Raw genomic sequence first — 24372 nt, forward strand, 5'->3', positions numbered from 1 at the left:
GATTAGGGTTAAATCAAGGTTGCTGACTGGCACGGCCCAAAAGGCCAATAGGGCCTATTCCACGTTGTATCTCAATAAATAAATAGATAGATTAAATTAGATAGATAATTAACAACCACTCAGCAAAAGTGAACCTATTAGTTTTGGTGTTCTTCTTTAATTCTGTCCCTCTGACTCGTACCCTATTATCCAGTGATTTTTTTTTAGGCCAAACCAGTCCATGTAACTAACGAAGCCGAGCATGGAGCAACATTTCTGCACCACAACGAAACCGGCTACTTCACCGGATTTAATGCCTGCCTGAGAGCAGATGGTCTATACTTTTCCACTCTTCAGCCTCAACTATTTTAATCCACTCCTGGCTAACCTTCCGCCCCACATATTTGTTCATTCAGAAACTCTACTGCCCATATTCTAATACACAAGTACTGTTCCTCCATCATCCATATGCATCACTTCGGGTTCAGTAACACTTCAATGTTAAAATTCTCAGTTCTGGACAAGAATTCTCCCTCTCTCTCCCCAGCTTCCTACAGTTATAAACTTAATCTTTGTGCTCCACCATGTCTAGACACTTGTGCATCTCCAAGTTCAACTGCCCCACCACTGACTTCATCAGCCATGACCTTAAATTCTGGATTCTCTCCCTAAGTGTACCTGCCTCTCAAATTTATTCACCTTGAAAATCTCTTAAAGCCAACCTCTCTGAAAGCCTGACCTTCTGAGCAATGTCTAGATCCAACCATGATAGAGTACCTTTGGCCAATGTTTCAGCTTGTCTTCCAGCACAAGCAGAAGCCACCAGACAGATGTCCAGATGCAGAGGTGAAAGCTCAGTCTGTTGCCATGGTTTTGAATATCATGTGCAGAGGGCTTTTCAGATCCTTCTATAACATCAGTACATTTAACACAAGGAAAAGGCAATGACAAAATGCAGAATAAAATGTTACAATTACAGAGAAAATTCAGTGGACCATAAGGTCCAAAGATATAACAAGGTAAATTTTGAGGTTAAGTGCGCATCTTTTTTCATACTAGGGGATCATTCAACAATTTGTCCAACAAATGGGATACTGATACACATGTCTTAGATCTGTGGTGGCTCAGTGAAACTGAGGGAACAGTATTCAGTCCCAATCCCTGGAACTCTGTATGCAGCCTGGTCTATATGTTAATCACCCAGACACTTGCTCCATTTGGTCATCCTTTTATAGAAGGCTGAGGCAGCAGAAATACCTTTTGGCCGAGATATACTCGAGCAGACATGCAATGCCTGCAAAAGTGCAATAGATTCATTCAAAAGAACTTAAGGAAACAGGAGCAGGAACCAGGCTTTTGACCATTCCAGTCTGCCCACATTCAACATGATCATGGCTGATCTATGCCAACCTCAGTTCTTCTTCTGTGCCAGTTTCCCATAGCTCTTAGTTCCCTAACATTCAAAATGTATCTACCTCAACTTTGAATATTTCCAATGATCTAGCCTCCACAAGCCTCTGGGTTGGAGAATTCCAGAGACTCACTACCCTGTGACAAGATATGTCTATCTGCCTCTGTTTGAAATGACCCTTATCTTCCAAATATGTCTCCATATTCAAGGCTCTTCCATTAGAGAAAATATCTCAACATCCACCATGTCATGTTCCTTCAGGATCTGTTGTCAATATCCAAAACTCAAAAAATTACAGATCCAATATTACTCTGACCAATATGTGGCTTGTAACACTCAGAAGGCTTTGTGCTTGCTATCTATTAAACCTGGAGACACAGGAACAGAATGAGGCCATTCAGTCCATATAGTCTGCTCTGCCATGCCATCATGGCTGATTTATTATCCCTCTCAACCCCATTCCCCCATCCTTACGAATCAAGAAACTATCAACCTCTGCTTTAAACATGTCCACTGGCTTGGCCTCCACAGCTATCTGCAGCAATGAATTCCACAGTTTAGCCATCCTCTGGCAAATGAAAATTCTCATCTCTGTTCTAAAGGGACATGCTTGTATTCTCGGGCTGTGCCCTCTGGTTTCAAACTTCCCAACTATAGAAAACATCTTCTTTACATCCACTCTATTAAGGCCTATTAATATTCAAAAGGAATTAAAGGTAGACATCTGACAAGAGGGAAGAAATGATTCACATCATTAAAATTAGCTGTGATTTCAAATACCTCCATCCTGGCAAGAACTTTCACAAAGATTCCTGAGCCCTGGTCATTTTGATATGCTGTTCTACATACATGTTGCATGTAGTCTAGGGATGTGGCTTTCATTTTAAATATCTCTAAGTGCTTTACAGCTAATGAAATAGTTTATGGATGCATAGTTTTTGTTGGGAATGGTTTTGTGATGTTAAACCAGTTGGGATAGCTGCCTTTCTTTTTGAAATAGTTGCCATTTTTTATGTTTACTTCCAAGTGACAGAACAAAATGAGCCACAGTTTTAAACCTTATCCTGAAGACAGCACTGTAATACTATCCTAAAGGTATCAGCATGGATCGTTGTGCTCAAATCTCCGAAGCGAGAGTTCAACCTTCTGACTAGAAGACAAAGTGCAAGCCACTGAGCCACAGGTGATTCTAACTAAGGTTTAGATATGATCTCCCCTCATGCATCTTGGCCCCTTAAGTAGATATCAGAGTTAAATAAAGCACACTCCTTCTGCTCACTACGATTTACCAGTTACGTTTACTGTGTGCTGTGAAGACTCCCCACAGAGACATATGGAGCAGACAGTGCTGTTCTTGATTTAATCATTGTAAGTTGTTGCTTTATTTGAGGATTAACCATTTACAATTGCCATAAGAAAGAGCACTGAAGATAGTATTTTAGTCTATGTGACTTAATATCAGTCCAATAGTTTGGTTGGAGTAGAGAGAGTCAAGGGGAGATTTAGTAACGTCGGCCATGACTCAGTTGGTAAGCCTTGAGCCAAAAAATAATGGGTTCAGGTTCTACTACAGAAACTTGGTACAACAAAAATGGAGGCTGATGAACCATTGCAGCATACTGTTGAAAATGCTGTCTTTTAGTTAAACCCACAGCTATACTGTTGGAGATGCTGTCTTTGAGTTAAACCCAGAGCACATCACATACATTCTCTCAATCAGATATAAAAGCTCCTTGACAGTTCATCCTGTTGCTATTTTAGGAACTTTCCCTGAGCAAATTGCCTGGTGACTTGAACTAAACTTCCAGTAGCATTTCATTTGGATGTCCCAAATTGCTCTGCAGTCAAGGTTGTGCAAGTTGCCATGGAAATTCAAGTCTATTTTTTCATATGAGAGAGCCAAAGTCAAAAGGGGAGCTAAATTCACCATGATTTTCCCCACAGTACCTGGGATGCTCATTTCTGTGCACACTATGGAACACTTTGACCCTGATCATGGTTTACTTACACCTCCTCTTCCTTGTCTGATTTTCCCCCCAGCTTTGAACAATCACTGGCGACTTCTGCAGCATCTAGTATAGATGTCATTTGGCCTCCAGGCACAGTCCTGTTGTTATCAATTCTATGCTTCTTCAGAACACGGACCCAGATGACCTCTCCCATTTTCTGCTCTTCTGGTTGCTATGTGAGTACTGTTCTCACCCTTCATTTCTGGTGTTTGAGTAGACAGTGACTTCAACCTTTACTTGCATTGGTTGCATCACCTTGGTGTTGGCCTCCAAGCACAGAGAAATCACTACCTTCTATACAGAGATAGAGTTTCCCCATTATAGTAGAACATCGTGCATTAGGAATCTTTTGCAAACTCATCCTGTTCTCTGTTTCTGATACAATCATTGTGACTGTACAGTATATGTGGGATGCAATTCCTTAGTGATCACAAAATGGAAGGAGGCCATTTGGCCCATTTATTCTATATATCCTGGTTACAATGTCTACTGAGCTTTGCTTCCAGCATAGCAATCCCACTTGTTCCAACCCCTCCCCTTCTTATTTCTCTGTAACCTTTCAACTTACTCCCTCAACTACTCTTTGATTCTTTTACTAGTTACCTATAGTATGGTTAAATTGCCGCAGTCAATTAACTTGCCAGCATGCAGTTGGACTACCTGGAAGAAATCCATGTAGTCACATGCAGAATATGTAAACTTCCACATAGACAGCACAGAGGTCAAGATCAATGCTGGTTCACTGGTGCGGGTAGAATACTAACTTCTATTATAATCACTCTAGTCTTTTACATCCAAATTATCTGTCTCTGAGAACTACTAATAATGACCTGTTTTCACAATCAACCTTGTTGAGTTCTATTTACCTGCACTGTACTTCCTCTGTAACTGTTACACTCCATTCTGTGTTATTACTTTACCTTGTTCTACCTCAATGCACTGCTTAATGATTTGATCCGTATGAACAGTGTGCAAGACAAACTTTTCAAAGGTTCAAGCGTTCATTTATTATCAAAGTATACAACTCTGAAATTCTTCTTCTCCAAAACCAAGAATTGAAAGAACAGCAGCAAAAAACAGAACCAGCTCATCGACCCCCAAATACCCCTCCCCTGCACAAAAAAAAACAAGAAAGATCAGGCGAAAACCATAGAATATAAAAAACTATAAGTCTGAAAAAATGTCCATAGTCCAAATCCATATCCAAAACTCAGAAAACCTGGGTAACATTCTCCGAGCACAGCGGCAGCTTCCCCCTCCACAGCAGCGCGATCGAAAGGCAGTCTCCCCTTTCTGGCAGCAGGGTGACCCCACCAGCGATCAAAAGGGATGCAGCCAGCGCTCACCTTCTGCATTCACCTTGATGTTTTAATCTCCCTCATCACTTTAATCGGCGAATGATGGAAGTTTTAATCGGTGAAATAAAGTTGAACTTCAGTTTGCACCCACAGCCTGCTTACCACAAGGTTCACGCATGCTGCTTCTGCCTCCCAGAATCCTCTTGGAGATGGCAGAGCACTGGAACACCCAAACAATCTCCAAACTGCAAATCACAGATCCCAACAGTTCCAGAATCACATCCAAGATGAAAAAAAAATGTAAAAGATATAAAAGAAATGAAATGTATGGTTTAATGGTCTATCCAGAAGATGTTCTGGTCTATCCAGAGATTGTACACAGATGCCATCTTTTCACTGTATCTTAGTAAATGTGACAATAATAAACCAATACAAACATCAAACCGCGCCACAATATCTTACCCATTGCAGAATGGAAAATCTTTGTTATCAATTACCAAACGGTCAACTGTAAGTGGACATACAACAGAACAATTCTGGTGACGACACTGCTGCCACTTGTATACGTAGCGATCCTACAGGGTCAGCCGTGGATGACGCTCTGCATCTACTCAGTTCAATATCACTTGGTTTTTGTCACAGATCCTGACCAATTTGTTGGCCTTTGGCTAATTCTGTGGGTAATAATACCAATCATTATGGGTGGCTTTCATTGGGAATCCCAAGTTTCCTTGACGAATCTTCCATGAATTGTGATTTAGGGTATACAGGGTTGGCACATCAGTCTTGAAAAACACCCACTTTCTAGACTATTTACACAGATCTGCAGGTCCATTCGCTTGACTTCCCACTAAATCTCCAATACCTATAACGCATATTCCCCAGTAGCATAAATGTACAAGTACTACTGGAGTCTAACCTACTGAACGGTTAGGTTCAATGTCCATTTAGAAATTGGATGGCAGGGGTTTCTTAGTCATCTTTCAAAAAAAAAAGATGCCTAGTATTGATTGGATATACAATTTTATTCTCCATATGGATCAATTTAGTGATCATACAAGCAGGCATTTGGACTAGCCACAAGTATCTAAGAAACAATTATGTTTTAGCCAAAATATAGGACGTCAGTGAAAATTTCAAAGTGAGGATTTGTTGAAAAACATTCATTGACTGAAAAAGAATAGGGAACATAGAACCAGCTCATTCATCCCAAAGGTTCCCTATCACGATTCATACTCTTCACCAGCCTACATGGTCTCAAACTTAAAACACATGCATGCACACATGAAATTGAAAGGTTAAAATTCCATTGCAACCTGCACCCATGAAGGATGTAGAGTACAAATTTCACCTGCAGGCTTCAAATTAAAAAGATATTCAACTTGTGAGAGTAAAGAGAGAAGGCAGTAACCAATCTGTACGAGTCAAACCCAAGGAGTGAGAGAATGGACCAAACCTCATATAGCTGTAGGACCTTCGCTGATGAATCTTGTTTAACCCAGTTTTGTGCATTGTCCAGATATCTCTAGTATAGTCTGAAGGAGGCAGAGAGCATACAAGATTTACAAAGATAATGTCAGACAGAAAGGGTCGATCTTTCAGGACCAGTCGGGGCTGAACCACAACTCTCCAAAAAGAGGTGGGGATAAGAAAATTGGATGAATGTCTTGCAGGGATAACTGGATAAAAAACACAAGGGAAAACCCCACAGAAGGATGTAATGACAGGATGAAATGGAGAGATGGGAGGAGGCTTTCATAGATTGCAAGCACTTACGCAGCAGATTTGGGCTGATTTCCAGCTACTGTGCTGTAGATTCTCTGTGTCCATACAACTGCTGGAAGTCTACGCATGCTGAGTGAAAGCAGATGTAGCATTAGCTCTGAGCTTCCCCAAGCCAGAGCAGCTTGATGCTACTTTGCTCAGGTTCATGCCTAAAACAGCAAACCCAGAGCACTAGTGGTCCAAGCTGAAAGGTTCTACACAAACTGAATGAAACATTTGAAACAAGTTTCTAAACTGGCCGTTCTTTAAAAATGTTCATGTTAACAAAGTTTCAATAAGAATTGCATTGAGCATGCTATTTGCATAATTATTCAGTACCTTTTGTTCTAGTTGATTGGGAACTGTTGGGATAAAGACTGGTGAGTCTATTGTTCCTAGGCTGACTCATTTTTGTTTTAAAAATCCATTAATCCAGCTCTTCCGTGCTCTTACCTAATATCCTACAAAACGTTTTACTTTGAGGGTTTATAGATTTTCCTTTTGAAATCATATCAAATCTGCTTCCACCATCTTTTCAGGTAAAATCAAACAACTCTCTCATTAAAAAACTATTCATCTCAAGACTAGTCTTTTTTGCTTATTATCTTATGTCTGTGTCCACAGATTCTTATCATGTCCTGCTCCACCCCAGCCAAAGACATTATTTCTCCTTCCTCGCTCTACCAAAACTCCTCAACCTCTTTCCTTAACCTTCTTTGTTACAAAGGGGGAAAAGAAACAACTTCCCCAGTCTCTGTGCAGCTGAAATCCACCAAGTTCCTCCAGTGGTTTGTTATTAAATCTGGATCATTCAGGAGCAATGCCAACATAAGGCAAACGTTGAACTCAGTTCCAAAAGGTGCCGAGCCTGCAGAGACAATTGAAATTTTCAAAGTAATATTGCCATACAAGTGACACTGATATATTTTGTTATGGAAGTTGGTGAGGTAACCAGGTCTAACAAAAGGATAGCAGAAGCTTAAAGGGCTGAATGTGAATGACCTCCTTCGCAGCATGTTCTAGTCTATCCACTATTGATAAAAAAAAAGCTCATGAAACGTGTTATGGGAGAATTGCACTTTTTACAATTTCTCACAAATTCATAAAAAAGATATTATATTGAAGGTGGGTTTATCTGTGATCTGGACTACCTACAACAGACACCTCAAGGCAAGGGAAAAATCAGAGTTACAGAGTCATACTACAAAGAAACAGGCCATTCGGCCCAACTGGTCCATGCTGACCATGACCACAATCTAATCTAGTCCCATTTGCCATTGTTTGATCCATATCCCCGAAACCTTTCTTATCTGACGCTGTCCAAGTATCTTTAGATATTGTTTATGTCCTGTATCTACTTCAAGCACTTTTGTTGTCAGCTTATTCCACATCCAGACCACTATCAAGGTGAAAATTGTGCCCCCTGCATTGATATGAAATCTCTGCCCCCTCACCTTGAACCCATGTCCTTGAGTTCTTGATTTCCCAACACTCGGAAAAAGACTGTGTCCATTCACCCAACTACCCTCATCGTGAGTTTACTCACCTCCACAGGATCACCCATCATCTTCCTGCCTTCCAAGGAAAAAAAGTCCCAGCTTGTCCAATCTATAACTCAGACTCTTGAATCCTGCGAACATCTTTGTAAATCTCCTCTGCATTCTTTCCAATTTAATTTCATTATTCTTACAGCAGGGTGACCAAAATTGAACACAAATCCCCACATGTAGCCTCACCAACATTGAAACGTCTTTCCAGTGCTTCCCTAAAATCCTCTAAATTCATTGCAAGTCTTTTCAAAATCTAAGTCAGGTACTTTCCCAGACTAACAGAATCCCTAATTATTCTCAGCTAGCTATATGATCACACGCCTGACTCTAGACTTCCAAAAAAGACACACTAATCCCAATTGTGTCATGGGAAGAGTTTATTAGAAAGGGTGCAAAATAAAAACAAGATTTGCTCAAGCTTCCTTGAAGAAATACAATATATCCACTTATTCCTCAGCATATCTGCATTAAGACGTCTCAAAGTGGAGAACAAGCAGTTGGTTTGGTTTTGAAAACTGAAGGCCATGCCTAAGAAGTGGAAGAAGCACTTAAATCACAAACTATCTGTGCATCCGTCCTGCTCTGTTTGTGTAAGAGTATGCCATTCCCACAATGCCCTCATTAGCCACCTCATAAAAATTGAAAGTGGAAGACATCCCTCTGGACCACTTCGAAAGTGGACAATCAGACCAAATTGGAACACACTCAAAATCCTTGAGGTAGGGTAGTTTAGAATTTGCCATATTCATTTTTAGAGTAGTAATGGTAATTCTGCTGATGATAATGAACTTGTAACATTTGGATCATACTGCACTAAGGAAAATTAAGAACTAGGAGGATTTATTTTAATAGTTAATTTTTTAAAAATCAAGCATTTGATTAAGAATAGCCTTTGCTCCCATTAATACAAGCATCTTTAATGTTTTAAAAATAACCCAAACTACTACAAAGGAGCATTTTTACAATTATAAAAACAGACACCGAAACACATGAGGAGGTATTAAGGCGAGAATCATTAGTTTGGTCAAAGAGCCTGACTTAAAGGAGGAGAGCGATGAAGTTTCAGGAAGGAATTTTCGGCTGAAGGCATTTGCTGTTGAAAAAGTATGGCAGCTAGTGGTACGAGTTATGAGCATTAGCAGCTGAATGTATGGTACAGGGATAAACGTTGGGCTTGAGCAAGAGGTTGGAAGGCGAGAAGGATAGATATACATGTGTGTGGAATTACAAGAGGTTACAGTAATACTGTGACACGAATGGAGGCAAGGGAAGATTTTAAAAAGGAATGAACATTTTAAAATCAAGTGCTGCCCTTCTTAGAGTTAATGGTCAACATGCACAGGAGAAAGGGATAAACAGGACTTGGTGCCAGTTAGGATATTGGCAGCAGATTCAAGAATTTTAAATCCATGGACGTAGATCAAGACGTTCTGGCCAAGAGTGTTTGAAATGTTCAAGACTAGAGGTGACAAAGGTACCAATGAGGGTTTCAGCAGCTGATTAACTGAGGCAGAAACAGAGTTGGGTCATGTTACTGATGTTTAAGTTTGATGATAGGGTGTTCAGTTCAGGGTAAAATATAAGCCAACGTCATGAACAGTCTTTATATATCTGGTTAAAGACCTGTTTTCTCACAGATACAGCCTGACCAGCTGAACGCTTCTCATAATTTCAGTTTTCAGCTTCTGCAGTTTTTGATTTTAATTTTGTGAATAGTCTGGTTCCGATTCAGACAGTTGCCAGGGAGTGGGGCTTCACATAGAAACCAATGGACTGGATTCCAAACCAATCTGCAGATTTAAGTTTGTTGGATGGGTCATTAGTATTTCACATATAAGTTTAACTGCTATTGAAGAGTGAATTACTACTTTGAAAGGCTGTTTAAGAATCAAATACATTAGTGTCAGTCTTTAAACATGTACAGCAAAGGACAGCATATTTTTTTCTCCGGTCACCAAGGTCTTCACATCATTCTTGTTATTTGACCAATATTATGATAGCAACTCTTTTACTTCCACAAGACTGTAAGGCATAGGAGTAGAAATAGGTCATTTGGCCCATTAAGTCTGCTCTGCCATTCAATGGCTGATTTGTTATCCCTCACAACCCTCGCTTTCTCTCCATAACCTTTGATAGCCTTACTAATTAAAAACCTATCAACTCCCACTTCAAATATAGAATATAATGAATTTAATTCACTCTCTGGATAAACAATCCAATAGCCCCACTCTATGTTACAACCACTGAAGGGGTATCTTCAACTGTAATGGAGTAAGAAAGAAAAAAATGTGCATTTATCATCACCTTATATGGCCTCAGGGCATCCAGTGTTCTATTGCAAACGAAGTACTCTTGAAGTACAGTGGATTTCAGTTAATTAGGACACATTGGGACCAGAACATTTTGACCCAATTAAGCAGCTGTCCCAATTAGGCACCGTTTCATAGAAATTGTTAAAAAGGTATGAAAAAGACAAACTATCAATTAACAGAGCAACAAATTATGTATTTAAATGAAATCAGAACAAAGTAAGCACTATCAATACTACGACAGTACTATAAAACAGTGTATTAGTTCCTAATAGTTATTAATGAAAGGATTTCACTCCTGGCCATTTCTGGGATCTCCTAGCCTGAATGCCTGAAACCACAGTAAGCAAAATAGTTCTGAATTGTCTTGCTGCTTCTTTCTCGCCAGCTATCAGTGACAAAAATCACTGCTTTTTGAACGCAAGCACATGCAAGTCTACTTGCTCAAAGTACTGTGGTGTCTAATGGCCACACAAGTGCACGTGTCTGACACTAGTTAGAAACTGTTCGGCAACAGTCTCCTGTCCCAATTAAGTGACATTGTGTCCCAAATCCCAGCTATTTTCGCAATTAGTTTTTATTCTTTAAGAGTTGTCCCAAATAAGCAGCTACCTCGATTAACTGATGTCCCAGTTAACCGGAATTCACTGTATATGCTTGTTGCTTTCATGTTAGCAAAATATCAATGTTGTTTTCGGATACCAAAGCACTGGGAACTTAGCCAAAAGTAATCTCAAGAAATAAATAATTTAAAGTAGTATCTCCCAAAACTCATCTTTGCTAATATGTTTTGTCCTGAAATTCCTGACTCCATGAATTCTAGACATGTGCAAAAGTGCAGGTGATGCATTGAATCCATCTTGTCTTGAAATTCTGCATTAGTGTAAGGCCAGCCCCACCCACCTTACAGCCTGACTGAATCAATCACAAGGCAAGTTTCTGCTAATTGCAATCATTTGTAGCCCATTTAAGGGGCTCCAAAATAAATATGCATTTAGGCATAGAGGCAATATTTTCAACACTGAGAAACAGACTACAATAAACCATTTGTAAATTGCAATAGTGTTTTTTTAAAAAGTTATTTTCAGTACTAAATAACTAGGATACTTAAATTGCCCTTTTGTGCCAATCCATATTTAGCTGCATTAAAGTACACTACATTTAAAAAGATCAAATAATGTTTCTCAACTGAACAAATTTGTTTTAGTAAAATTTATCTTCTTTTACCAAATGTTGCAGCTTAAAGTTAGATTTTATATCTGGTGATACACCAGTTAATTTATGTAGAAGTGAGAACAACAGCGAAGAGTTCTTAAAGCTAACAATTTTGTGTGCAGAATACTGATTAAGCTTAAATTGGAAATTCTTGGTTCTTTCACCTCAAACCTTACTGGCCTCTTTTTCACTTTTGTGGTTATGCTTTGCCAGTCTTCTCTTCTAATTAGAGATCTGCTGAAGTAAAAAACAAACTCAAACTTGTCCCATGTCCAATATCTAAATCTGATCCAAGCATCATGACATTTTTATATCCAATTCAACTCCCTCTGAGCCATTCCTCCTCAGTGTTATTGTTCAACTGCACTCTCAATCAATGAAATCACTTGCCATCATCTGTTTATAGCTATGATTGATTAAGTTAACAGAGTTCTGGAGTTAAGAGAGTTCTGAAGCATTCTGTTTTGATCTGAAAGATGGTTTATCAATTTGATACAAACTAAGGTTTGTAATTTGCATGTGAAGAATTTTAGTTGCTGTTATAATGCAGGAAATGCAACAGTTTGTATGAAGCTAACTCCACCCACATGATAATAACCAGACAAACTGCTTTAATGATGTTGATTTAGAATAAATTTGGCCGAGAGATTGGGGAGAACTCCTTTGCTCCTCTTTGAAATGATGTACTGGGACCAACTGACAGACTAAGGTACTTGACCATCTCCTGATTAAAATGGCATGTAAACTTCTATGCAGTGACTGTCTCCCATATTTCAGTTTCAGAATTGTCAGTGATCAGTTAGCTTCACACCATTTTCATTCTTTTATAACATTTGTTGAAAAGTTGCCCCTCAAGTTTCTCTTAAATCTTTCCCCTCTCACCTTAAAGCTATGCCCTCTAGTTCTTGATTCCCCGGCCCTAGGAAAATGTCCATTTGCATCAACCCTAACATGTTTTTGTATACTTCTGTAAAATTACCCCTCATTTTCCTACACTCCTATGAAAAAATTCCCAACTTCCTATCACCAAGGGACCAAAACTGAATGCAATGTTCAAAATGCAGCCAACCAATATTTTGCACAACTACAAACAAAACTTCTATCTCAATGCCCTGACTGATTAAGACTGGCATTTCAGTAACATTCTGTGATGCCACTTTCAGGGAACTAGGTACTGGTACTCCTAGGTACCTCAAATCCTACAACACTGCCTGAAGCCCTACTGTTCACTGTGAAAGTCCCACTCTTACTGGCATTGCCAACACCTTGCACTTATCCTAATTAAACTCCATTTGCCTTTCCTTGGACCACTTATCAAGGTAATTACAATCCCTCTGTAAATCCTGACAACTAGCTTCACTCTCCACTATTTTAGTGCCATCTGCAAACTTACTAACCATGCCTTGTACATTTTCCTGCAAGTCATTGATATAGATGATACTAAATCAATACAGTATGGAACCAAGTCCATCTGCCTTATCTGTAACACCATGTTTATTAACCTGGCCCTGCCTATTCTCTTGAACTTGTTAAAGTCGAAGTTGAGTTTATTGTCATGGACAAAGAAAAACTTGCTTGTAGTAACACCACAGAAACACTGAATGAGCATGATTACTGAGCTTCCAAAGCCCTCTCTTTCCAATTTCCAAAAGCTCTCCAGCCTCTGAATGACTACGGTTCTCCTCACCTTCACCTTAAATGCCCCGCTCCTTATTTTCAATCCACAATGTTCTCAGTCAGCCAAGTCCTTAAGAATTTTAGATTTCCCTCATCTTTCATAACTGTAGAGAATACAGTCCCAATCTTCTCAATCTTTCCTCCATAGGTAAATCCTCCATCACTGGAACCAGTTTAACAAACCTTCACATCACTCTTTCTATGGCAAATACATGTTTTACTAAGTAAGACAGCTAAAACAGTGTACAATTCCTCACAATAGCCCAGGTGCAATCATATCAAGACCCTATACAATTTGCCATTTTCATTCCTTGTCCTTCGCTGTCTTGTGTACAAGCATATGTAGGTCTTTTTGAACATCACTTGAATCCAGTCTCTAACCATTTAACAAATAAACTTTCTTTTTTAAACACCAAAGTGTTCATATTTTCCACATTATATTCCATCTGTCACGATCTGGCCCACTCCCTCATCTGTTCCATATGCCCTTGAGGGCTCTTTACATCCTCCTCTGTACTCACAATCCCATCTTGCTCAGCATCATCACCAAAATTTACAACTCATGTATTTTGTACATGCCGCCAGATGATTGAAACAAGTAATGAATACCTGGGGTCCAAACAATGACCTGTGCAGTGCTCCATGAATCACAGGCCACCAAAGAATCTATTGATTTCCACTCTTCACTTTCTTTCTAATAACTAATTTCTAACCTCATCCCCAATTACATATGTTCTAACCTCATTACCCAGGCCATTTTCTTATTTCCCTGTGACAAGTTCTCCAGTCTCTGACTGTAACTTGCAAACTGCTTTATTATTGTTACATGCAATGAGGTAGCGTGAGAAACTACTCAGCTCATTTCATCACAACAAATCACTGAGGTAGCACAAGAGAAAATAATAAAAGAATACAAAATAAAGTATTATAGTTGCAGAGAAGGTGCACTGGAGGCAGACTATAAGCTGCAAGGACATAATAATGTAGATTTTGAGGTCAAAATGTGACCTATTGAATGGTGAAGGGTCTTGATTGAGTGGATGTGGAGAGGATGTTTCCTATGTTGGGAGAGACTAGGACGAGGGGACTCAGAATAGAGTGGCGTCCTTTTAGAACAGAGTTGAGGAAGAATTTCTTTAGCTAGAGAGTTGTGAATCTGTGGAATTCATTGCCACAGGCAGCTGTGGAGGACAAGTTTTTTTTAATGTTTATTTAAGGCAGAGGTTGATAGATTCTTGATTGTTCAGAGAATGAAGGGATATGGGGATAAGGCAGGAGATTGGGTGCAAGAGGAAAATTGGATCAGCCATGAAGAAATGGCAGAGCAGACTCAATGAGCCAAGTGGCCTAATTCGGCCACTATACATTACGGTCTTATGGTTTTATCATACTAGGAGATTGTTCAATGTCCTATAACAGAACTTCACAGTCATCTTCTGTCTTGCTCTTTTTATGTAACCTCAAGCCTGTTGCCAGTCTATACATTTTTTGAACTTGCCTTTTTTTTAAAATTAATTTCTTGACCCTTTTCTGCTAAGTTCCAAGATTCTCTCAGTCCTCTGGCCAGCTACTATTTCTGACAAATTTATTATCCTGTTTTCTTTTCTAACTTGATGCTGCCTTTGGTCTCTTCCATCAGCTGTAGATAAATCACTTTCTCTATTGGGTAGTTACACCTTAAAAGGATGTTACTTTCTTTGTAACTTGCAGATTACTTTATAGTTTAACTATTACCCATCCACCATCATACCTTTTAGATATATTCTCCAAACCAATCACAGTCAATTTGACTTTCATACCTTCTGTTAAGACTTAAGATTGTAGATTGGCATTGAACTACTGTCCATCACTCCCAAAGCTAATTTAAAATCATCTTGTTATGATCGCTCTTCCCCAAAGGTCCCTTGACAATAAGGTTATTAATCAACCCCTTCAAAATTTGTAAAACAAGATCCTAAATAGCCTTTCTCCTAGTTGGTTCTTCAACATATTGATCTGGAAAAGCATTCCAAATATGTTCCATTACTGATGTTGATTTGATTTGTCAGTCTATTGGTATGTTAAAGTCTCCCATGATCGTTATAGTATTCTTGTTTTGTCCTCATTTATGCTAATTATTTGGCAGCCTATTAATAAATACCAACACTTTCTGCTCTTTCAGTAGATTTCAGTTTTACATAATGATGCAGAGACCCAAGAGATGCCTGATCCTGCAACAAAACAAATCTGAAACAAAAAAAATCAGACGCTGTTTGACCCACTGAGCTTCTCCAACAGCTTTTAGTTTTGGTCTACATCAAGATGTGTCACACCAAGATCATTCCTCACCACTCCACTGCAGCACACCACCCCACTACACCACCCAATTTTGTCCTTTTTTTTTGCCTGTTCTTAAATATCAAATAACTGGACATTTAGTTCACAGCACTGGTCACTGTACAGATATATTTCCATAATGACAAAGAGATTCACAACAATTTGCTTATACTTGTTCCACTAATTTACATTAAAATAATTGACTTGCCCTTTAAAAAATATTACCTTTATTCCACTCAACCCTCCCCAACCTTCTCCACAACTAACAACGAACATTTTTTCCCTTTTTTGTCTCACTTCTAATTAATGTTAACTGTTTGTCTCTCCACAGATGCAGCCTGAACTGTTGAGTCTTTCCAACATTTGCTGTTTTGATTTCAGATATGTATTTTGGCTGTGATTTATTTATTGTAAGCCACTGCAAAGCTATAGGCCTGGATTTGATATGGTGTAACCCATCCAATTTTCTAAGGTTCCACATTTGCTGAAACAGGTGCAACGCCTGTATAAAGCTGTGCCTCCTGCAACATCTCTCTATCTCTGCACTTAATAGCACCATCTTCCCATTTTTGTATATATTAGCTCTTGGCATGGGGAGCAGTCTGGAGATTACAACCTTTAAGGTCTTGCTCTCTGTGGGTTCTCAAAATTTTGCCTGCTGGATCTCATTCTTTTTTCCTTCTTATATCGTTACAGGGCCTCGTTGAGCTGTGTCTTAGAAAGACAGTGTCCATTATTAAGGACCTCCAGCACCCAGGGCATGCCCTTTTCTCACTGTTACCATCAGGTAAGAGGTACAAAAGCTTGCAGGCACACACTCAGCGATTCAGGAACAGCTTCTTCCCATCCAATTCCAAATGGACATTGAACCCTTGGACACTACCTCACTTTAAAAAAAATATATAGTAATTTTGTTGTTTGCACAATTTTAATCTATTCAATATATGTATACGCATAAAGTATACTGAATAAGATTTATTTAATATTATTTTATTTTTTTCCTTCTATATTATGTATTGCATTGAAACGCTGCTACTAAGTTAATAAATTTCACGTCACATGCCGGTGATAATAAACCCGATTCTGATTTATATTTTTCATCTGAAAGTTGTGTCTCTGATGCTACATGACTGTGATGCTGCCACACCCATGTTTTTCACTGCATCTGTGCATATGACAATAAAATTTTACATTGATTTCAATTTTCCCCTTTAATTTATCAGTACCATCCTTGACTTTGGCAAGTTACCATCCTGGAGTTAAGTCTGCAGCCACAGAAATGCTTTCAATCACCCTGGCTATTGAATCTCCTATCAGTATTACTCTCCGTTTCCCCCTTTCCTCGTGTACAGTTGAGCCACTCACAGACCCACATTCCAGACCCTGACTTCACTGCTCTGACAACCCATCACCATAACAATGTCCAAAAGGGAAAACCTGTCAAACAGCAAGATTGATTCCTGTGTGACTTGCCTGTTCCTCTTTGCCCCATTGCCCTATCTATTTCGCACACATAAACCGAAATGTGACTGCTTTCAAAGTTCTCAGCCTCAGACAAGTACGACAGTGTACCCAGCTCCTAGACACAGAGCGCAAGCCCATCTGTGATCCTGGAAGTAACCAAGACGTGGGAGATGCATTGCACTTGGCTAAGCAGCCATGCCTCACCCCAATTCACGGCTATAGGACACCGGTGCCCTCTTCTCAGTGCACTCTATACTCGTGCTGAGATACCCCCTCACTGTTACTCCCACTCTGAAAGGCACCGCATGTACAAAGCACATTGTGGTCCCTGAGCCGCCTTTCTTTTGACAAAGGCACTCTAAGTTTCCAGTTTATACAAGCTAATTCTGAGACCAAGCTCCAAGTCATTACTGATGCATTAATGCCTTCAACTTAACAGCTACAAAATAAAGGTGCTCTACTAACCCCCACTGTGCATAACTCTCCAATGAGAAAGGTCCACAACAAGAGTCTGGCAAACCATGAGCCGCTTCCTGCAACTTGAAAGCAAACTTGTAGCAAAGGCTGATATTGATTATGCAATTCACCAGCACATTTATTGTGTAGCACAGCTTTTGTTCGATTGAGAAATGCAGAGAAGATTGAAACCTCAAACTGGCAAGGTTCACAAAGCAGCAGTGACTCTACCCTCCTGCACACTACCAACTATAGCAGGCACCTCAAAGCCTGACAATGTAGCAGAAAGGGTTTCTCTATAACATGCTCCAATCAATCACATCAGTATCTGCTGCTAAACTTACATCCCCAGCCATAATTAATCTCATTCAGCGCCTATAGAGGTGCCACATCACCCCTGTGCCTGACACCAGCCTTCCGACAGACCCTCCATTCTAAACTCCATCACCACAAGAGTTCACCTGACAGAATGTAGAAGAGACACCAGGATATTCCCAAGATCTTCTTGAAGAAATGGAATATTCTTACTGATCCTTGGCAATCTCTGGCCACTCCGAGTGGAGAAGGGATTTTAGGGTGGCATTGGTAAATCCATACATAAAATGCCTTCCGTACATGGTGAAAGGCGAACCATCTCCTACATTACTTGTCCATCTACTCATGTGGTCAAGCACCTCCTGCTCCACCTATGCCCGATAGTGGGGGGAGGGTGTATATATGGGAGTGGCGACTGGGCCTCTGGTCTCGGAAGCTACTTTAGAAATGGAGTGGAGGTGTGTCAACCTGAACAAGGGACTCTCTAAGGAGGAGTATACTGGACAGTCAGAGACATCATCTGAACAGTGGCTTTATTCAGCAAATGGTCTATTGAGGGTGTTGAGTAAACCTTTAATGTGCATCACAATTAAGGAGTTTATATTGCAATTACATTTAGATCCCAGGGAGCTATAACAGTAACTAGACCATCCAAGGGATACAGGAACTCAGCACATTCTGGAATTCAACATGATGCACACAGTTTTGCTCGTTAGTCTTTAAGATGAGAATGTGAGGACACTAAAGAAAACGGGGAAGTTTTATACTGAGTACTGTAGATGTCACTAATCCACGTTTTAAGCACACAATTCGGATTTTTCTTCAACCATTCATTTCAGAATCCCGGGGGGGTGGGCAATTTAAAGTCTGCTCTGGCCCGGATTTCGCGTTTTCTTACACCCAATGTTTATTAAATTCTATTTTCCATCAATAACTGTTCCGTGAATAGATACAGCTTTCAAAGCTAGAAAATCTGGCTCCCAAGTACGGCATTCAGAGGACAGCGATATCTAGGCAGCTGCCAGCAACAGTGGTTCTTCGTGTAAGTTCAAAATTTCTGTCAGCTCTCTTAATCACTTAAGCGCATTTAACACTTTCACTACCGTGATCGTTTTCTGCTCTTACAATATACAGTAATTTACGAACATAGTTAAACACAAGTAACTACTGAGCAAAGAGTTACACATCAATGCAAAGACTGATCATATGTACTTGATTACTCCGACTCTTGATCCTAGACTAATATTGATGATGCCCGGGGCGGGGCTGTATATTGCAGAACAATAATGCAGAAAAGAGAGACTGGGTAGCTTCTAACTCACCTGCTGTTGCTGAGACGGGAGGCCGGCGCGCTTCAGCGAACTCTGCTTCGAACTCAGTCTTTTCCAGGAATCTGCGAATTTGCCCCGACTTGATTTCCTTTCTCCTCCCTCATCCCTCGCGTTTAGTCCGCTCTCCGCCTGGCCCCGAGTCCGCCAGTCCTGCTTTCCCACTCGCATAGTTTCAGCGCACTTAGCAAGTGCCGGTGGCTGTGGAAATGCTGGAACCACCTGTTTACAGCAAGCGCGAGTCTTCCTCGCTCCCTCTCTCTCGTACTCCCACCCTCTCTTACACACACTGAGTCTTTGCTCATTTAGCAATCCGTATAGTCTGTATGCCTGTGGGTTCCGCCTTCTCCGACAGCAGATTTAAAGGCGGGGCGGCCGAGGTTATCTTTGGAAGCTTTCATAGGTACCCAAGCAAATGACACTGAAAATAAATGTCTGGCGTGTACCGTTTTAACCAACTTCCTCACTCGGAGTGCGGGTGCCCTTTGCCACAGTGTGTAAAGGATCGCTCGCTTGAATACAATCGACATTGGTGGTTGGAGTCCCCGTCTAGTTCATTCTTTGTCTGAAGCCTCGCCTCATTTGGGTTCAACATTTAGCACAGAGAAACTGGCTGCTTCCAAGGCATTCGGGTTGTACAAAGGTGGTTTACCGTTTATGTGAAAAGCTCTGGAAGTGTTGTCGCTGTGTGGAGAAGCCTCGCAGCCAGGTTCCGCACTGCAAGCTCCCTCAAATAGACAAGCTGACCACAAGTAGATAAATGGAAGACATTGAGGGATTAAATATTAGTTTGAGAACTGGGCAAAAATGAGCTGTCATTTCTCAAACAAAATGTTACATCCACCAAATAGGGAAGATCTGGTCTTAAACCCAGGGGGCTTTACAGGTAACCAGGCCTGCCATTACAGCGTTGGTCTGGAGTGTTTCTCCGACTGTGACGCAAAAATCAATGGCAGGTAGCCCCAACTATAAAACCAAACTGGGGTCAAATCTATTCCGCTCTGTTTGGTTCGTCAAATAGATCTAGAAAAAGGCAGCTACTTATTCCATTGGTACAAAGGACTGGCCAAACTAATCAGTCTTTCTTAAATAGGTTTCAGAGTTTAGAAGGTAAACCCTAAAGATATTTTTTAGAATAAAATGTTATTTGACAGGAGCCCTGGTGCTAAAAAAAAAATGTCAGCCCTACTACTGGACACTGGCGCTTACTCTCTCCCCTTCACCACTTACCCAAGAAATGTCTTCAGTACATCAGGAGTTTGTCAGCTCTTCTACCTAGCCCATGTCCTCTGCAGTGGTGGACCTCTCACGTGCTTTTCTCCAATGGAACTTGATCATGAAACTAGACTGCATGTTTCTCTGGAGCTAGTGTGCAAATGGCCTATGCCTTTTTATCCCCTTGACATGCCCTAACAGTTTTTCTTGGTGAAGAAGAAGTTACAATAATGTGATGCTCCTGGCCCTGTTTGGGGGGGGGGGGGGTATACTCTTTGTATATATTCTGAAGCAAAAAGGTGGCCTATTCTGCCTTGTAGACTAGAACAACCTCCACAAATGGAATTGGGATGGGGGATCATTGACAAAGCACAATTGGCACATAGAAGTTCTTTACAATAATTTGCTCAAAGTGAGAGAAGTTTAAGTTTATCTTACACTTTCAGAGGCTGGGACAGCGGGGGGAGCTTCTGCCTTACATTTACAGTGACTCAGGTCAATTCTGATCTCCAGCATTGTCTGTGTGGAGTTTGCACGTTCTCTCTGTGACTTTATGATTTTCCTCTGGGTGTTCCATAGCCAAAAGATGTGTGGATTAGTAAATTAACTTCTAGTGTATAAGTGAGTGGTAATATCTGTAATGTGGGAGGAAACTGGAGCACCAGGTGGAAATTGACATGGTCACAGGGAGAACGTACAAACTCTGTACCAGTAGTCACTGAGATCAGCCTCTAAACTGCCATAGCTAACTAGTGCTTTACTGTGCCTCCAATGGATTATAGGGAAATTATTGATATTTTGCATGCAAAACAGCTGTGCTCTGCTGGTAAATGAATAAAAAGTACCCCCCCCCCCCCCATTCCTCATAGCACCTTCCTTTTCCATTCAGAGCAGATGCAACGCCTCCTGTTTTACTTCTTCCCTTCCCAAAGTTCAGATAGCCATGCAGGTGAAGTATGCACTTGCAATTCTTCCAATCAAATGTATTGCATTTGGGTTCACATTGAGGTTTCTTCCGAAGTGGAGAAACCAAAAGGAAACTGGGCAATAGCTTTGCAGAATCCCTCAGTTCTCTTCCCAAGGAGCCTGTTACTTGAATTCTCCATCCCAATCCGAATGTTCTATTTTTGATCTTTTTCACTATTCCAAGGAAGTCTGATACATACTCAAGGAGCTACATCTCATGTTCCATCTGGGCTAGTTAGAACTCTCAGGACTTAACATTGGATTCAACAGTTGTGGATTGTTAAATTTAACAATTTAGCCTTTCCAGTTTATATCAGAATTGGTTAATTTTGATCAAAGGGTAGCAACCTGGAACATTAATCCTGCTTCTATTTCTACAGATGCTGTCAGATCTGCATAGTATTTCTAGGATTGTTTCTATTTCAGCATCTGCAGTGCTCGGTCTCTCTTGTTTGAATCTCACAGTTGCAGAGCCTTTACTTCTCTCTCTGCCTCAGCTTTTGTGTGTTTCCATCCACTAACATCTCCTCCATGCACCACACACACCTTCTGTGACTAACAATCTTTTACCGTTATTCTCAGCTGACATGTTGTCCGCACCCATCACTGAGACCTCCCTTGTTCTCTCTGCCCCACCACCTTTTCTGAAATAATTTGAAACCTGTTTAATTTCTACCTTTTCTCAGTTCTGACAAATGAAATATGTACTATTTTAGAGTCATAGGGCAATATAACATGGATACAGGCCCCTCAGCAAGGCAAGTCCAAGCTGACCATGGTGTCCAGCCAGCTTGTCTTAATTCCCCACATTTGGCCCATACCCCTCCAAGCCTCACCCATCCATGTATCTATACAGCTGTTTCTGTTGTAGCTGCATCAACCACTTCTTTCTGGCAGCTTGTTGCATTTACTCACCACACACTGCGTGAAAAAGTTATTCTTCAGGTCCCTTTTAATTCTTTACCTCTCTCACCCTAAATCTATATTCTCTATTTCTGATCTCCCATACCCTGGGGGAAAACCATAATCCTTATCTATACTTTTCATAATTCTAAACTTTTCTATAAGGTCACCCTTCATTTTCCCACATTCTGAGGCAGGGTTCCCAATGTGGGGGTCTGCGGACCCCTTGCCTAATGGTATTGGTCCACGGCATAAAAATGGTTGGGAACCCCTGTTCTAAGTAATAAAGACCAAACCTGTCCAAACTCCCTATAACTCAGACTCTATAGTCCTGGCATCATTCTTGTAAATCTTTTCTGCATTCTTTCTAGTTTAACCACGTATTTCCTATCACAGTACTCCAAGTGTGGCATTACCAAATGCAAGATAATGTCTTACCTTCTATACTCAGTACCCTGACTGATGAATGCTGTATACTAAGCACTCTTTTCAGCACCGTGTCTACCGGTGATGCCACTTTCAATGATCTATCTACTTGTACTCCTTTGTACTTCAATTCTATTGTACTCCCTAAAGCCCTACCATTTATTGTACATTGTAAAGCCCTACCTGTGCTGGTCTGACTTCCCAAAATGTATCACCTCACAGTTGACAGTATTGAAATAAATTTGTCCACTTCCCTGACTGATCAAGATCCCCAGTAATCTAGGAAAACCTCTTCACTGTCATTTTCATAAATGAAAATGCAAGGGTCCCTACACTGACTCCTGCAGCATACCACTAGTCACTGGGCTCCATTCCAAGAAACAACCTTCAACCACCATCCTATGCTACCTACTCAAATAAGCCATATGTGAATCCACAGGTGCTGAGTACTGGTAGTATTCTCTATCTTTATACTTTTTCTGTAGTAGGATATGAGTTTGTATGTCTGCTGTGGTTTGGATCGTAAGTCCTGACTCTAGCCACAGCTCAATGACCAACAACAATGATATCAACAATTATTGTAATTATAGTAATTCTAATCAATCCGACTTGATAAAGTTACATTCCTTGACAAAATCCTTACTTAGGTTTCTCATTGTCAAGTTTTGCTAGTGTTTAGAAAACAGGGAGGGGATGTAATTGAAACATATACTTTTATGAGGGGTCTTCATGAGGTTGATCTGGAGAGGATGTTTCCTCGAGTGAGAAAATGTAAAATAGTAAGACTGAGATGGTGCAATTATTTTCACAATGTTACCAGTCTTCAGAACTTTCTCCCTGAAAAGAAGTAGAAGAAGTATCTTAGAATATTTTTAACTCATAGATAGGCCAATTTTTGTTGGCAAGGAATAGAAGTTTACCAGGATAGACAACAATATGGAACTAAGGTTACAATCAGATTGGCCATGATCTTATTGAAATATGGAACCATATTGAGGATACTCCTGCTACTAATTCATATGTTCAAATGTAAAACATGTTTTTGTTCTTCCCAAAATCAATTTCTTCACAATAAGTGGTGGGAGCATAACCGTAAACACTTAGGAAACTTGGTGTATAAAAAGGAAGGTGGTATATTACATAATAGCAATAACTGTTAAAGTTTACAGTATTTTGAAATTTCTCCCTTTTTAGTCAAAAATTACACAGGATAGGACAAGTCATACAGTATTACCATCGAGTAAAGGGAATTACAGAGGCATGGGAGAGGAGCTGGCCAAAGTTGATTGGAAGGGGACACTAGTAGGGATGACGGCAGAGCAGCAATGGCTGGTGTTTCTAGGAGCAACACTGGGATAGATACATCCCAAAGAAGAAGAAGTACTCTAAAGGCAGGCCAACACTACTGTGGCTAACAAGGGCAGTCAAAGCCAACATAAAAGCAAAAGAGAGAACATATAATAGAGCAAAAATAGTAGGAAATTAAGAGGACGGGGAAGGTTTTAAAAACCAACAGAAAGGCATAAGGAGCAAAAAGATTAAATATGAGGGTAAGCTAGCCAATAACATAAAAGAGGATTCTAAAAGGTTTTTTTCAGAAATACAAAGAGTAAAAGAGAGGTAAGAGTAGATATTGGACTGACTGCTGGAAATGATGCTGGAGAGATAGTAATAGGGGACAAGGAAATGGCAGACAAATTGAATAAGAATTTTGTATCAGTCTTTACTGTGAAAGACACGAGCAGCACACTGGAAATTTGAGAGTGTCAGG

General features: G+C 40.3%; 1 protein-coding gene across 10 annotated transcripts in view; it reads right to left on the bottom strand.

Moving 5' to 3' along the window:
- Positions 1-19353, bottom strand: part of trpm3 (transient receptor potential cation channel, subfamily M, member 3) — a 501544-nt gene extending 482191 nt beyond the window's left edge. For all 10 annotated transcript variants that reach the window (XR_012099271.1, XM_073048536.1, XM_073048531.1 and 7 more), the window contains exon 1: positions 19086-19353. Coding sequence is in view for 9 of the 10 variants with exons in the window: in XM_073048536.1 (XP_072904637.1) it covers positions 19086-19262 (177 nt within the window). In the remaining variant the exon portion in view is untranslated. The remainder of the gene's footprint in view (positions 1-19085) is intronic.
- Positions 19354-24372: the final 5019 nt, after the last annotated feature.

The sequence above is a fragment of the Hemitrygon akajei genome, chromosome 6, assembly GCF_048418815.1.
Source record: "Hemitrygon akajei chromosome 6, sHemAka1.3, whole genome shotgun sequence".
Lineage (NCBI taxonomy): Eukaryota > Metazoa > Chordata > Chondrichthyes > Myliobatiformes > Dasyatidae > Hemitrygon > Hemitrygon akajei.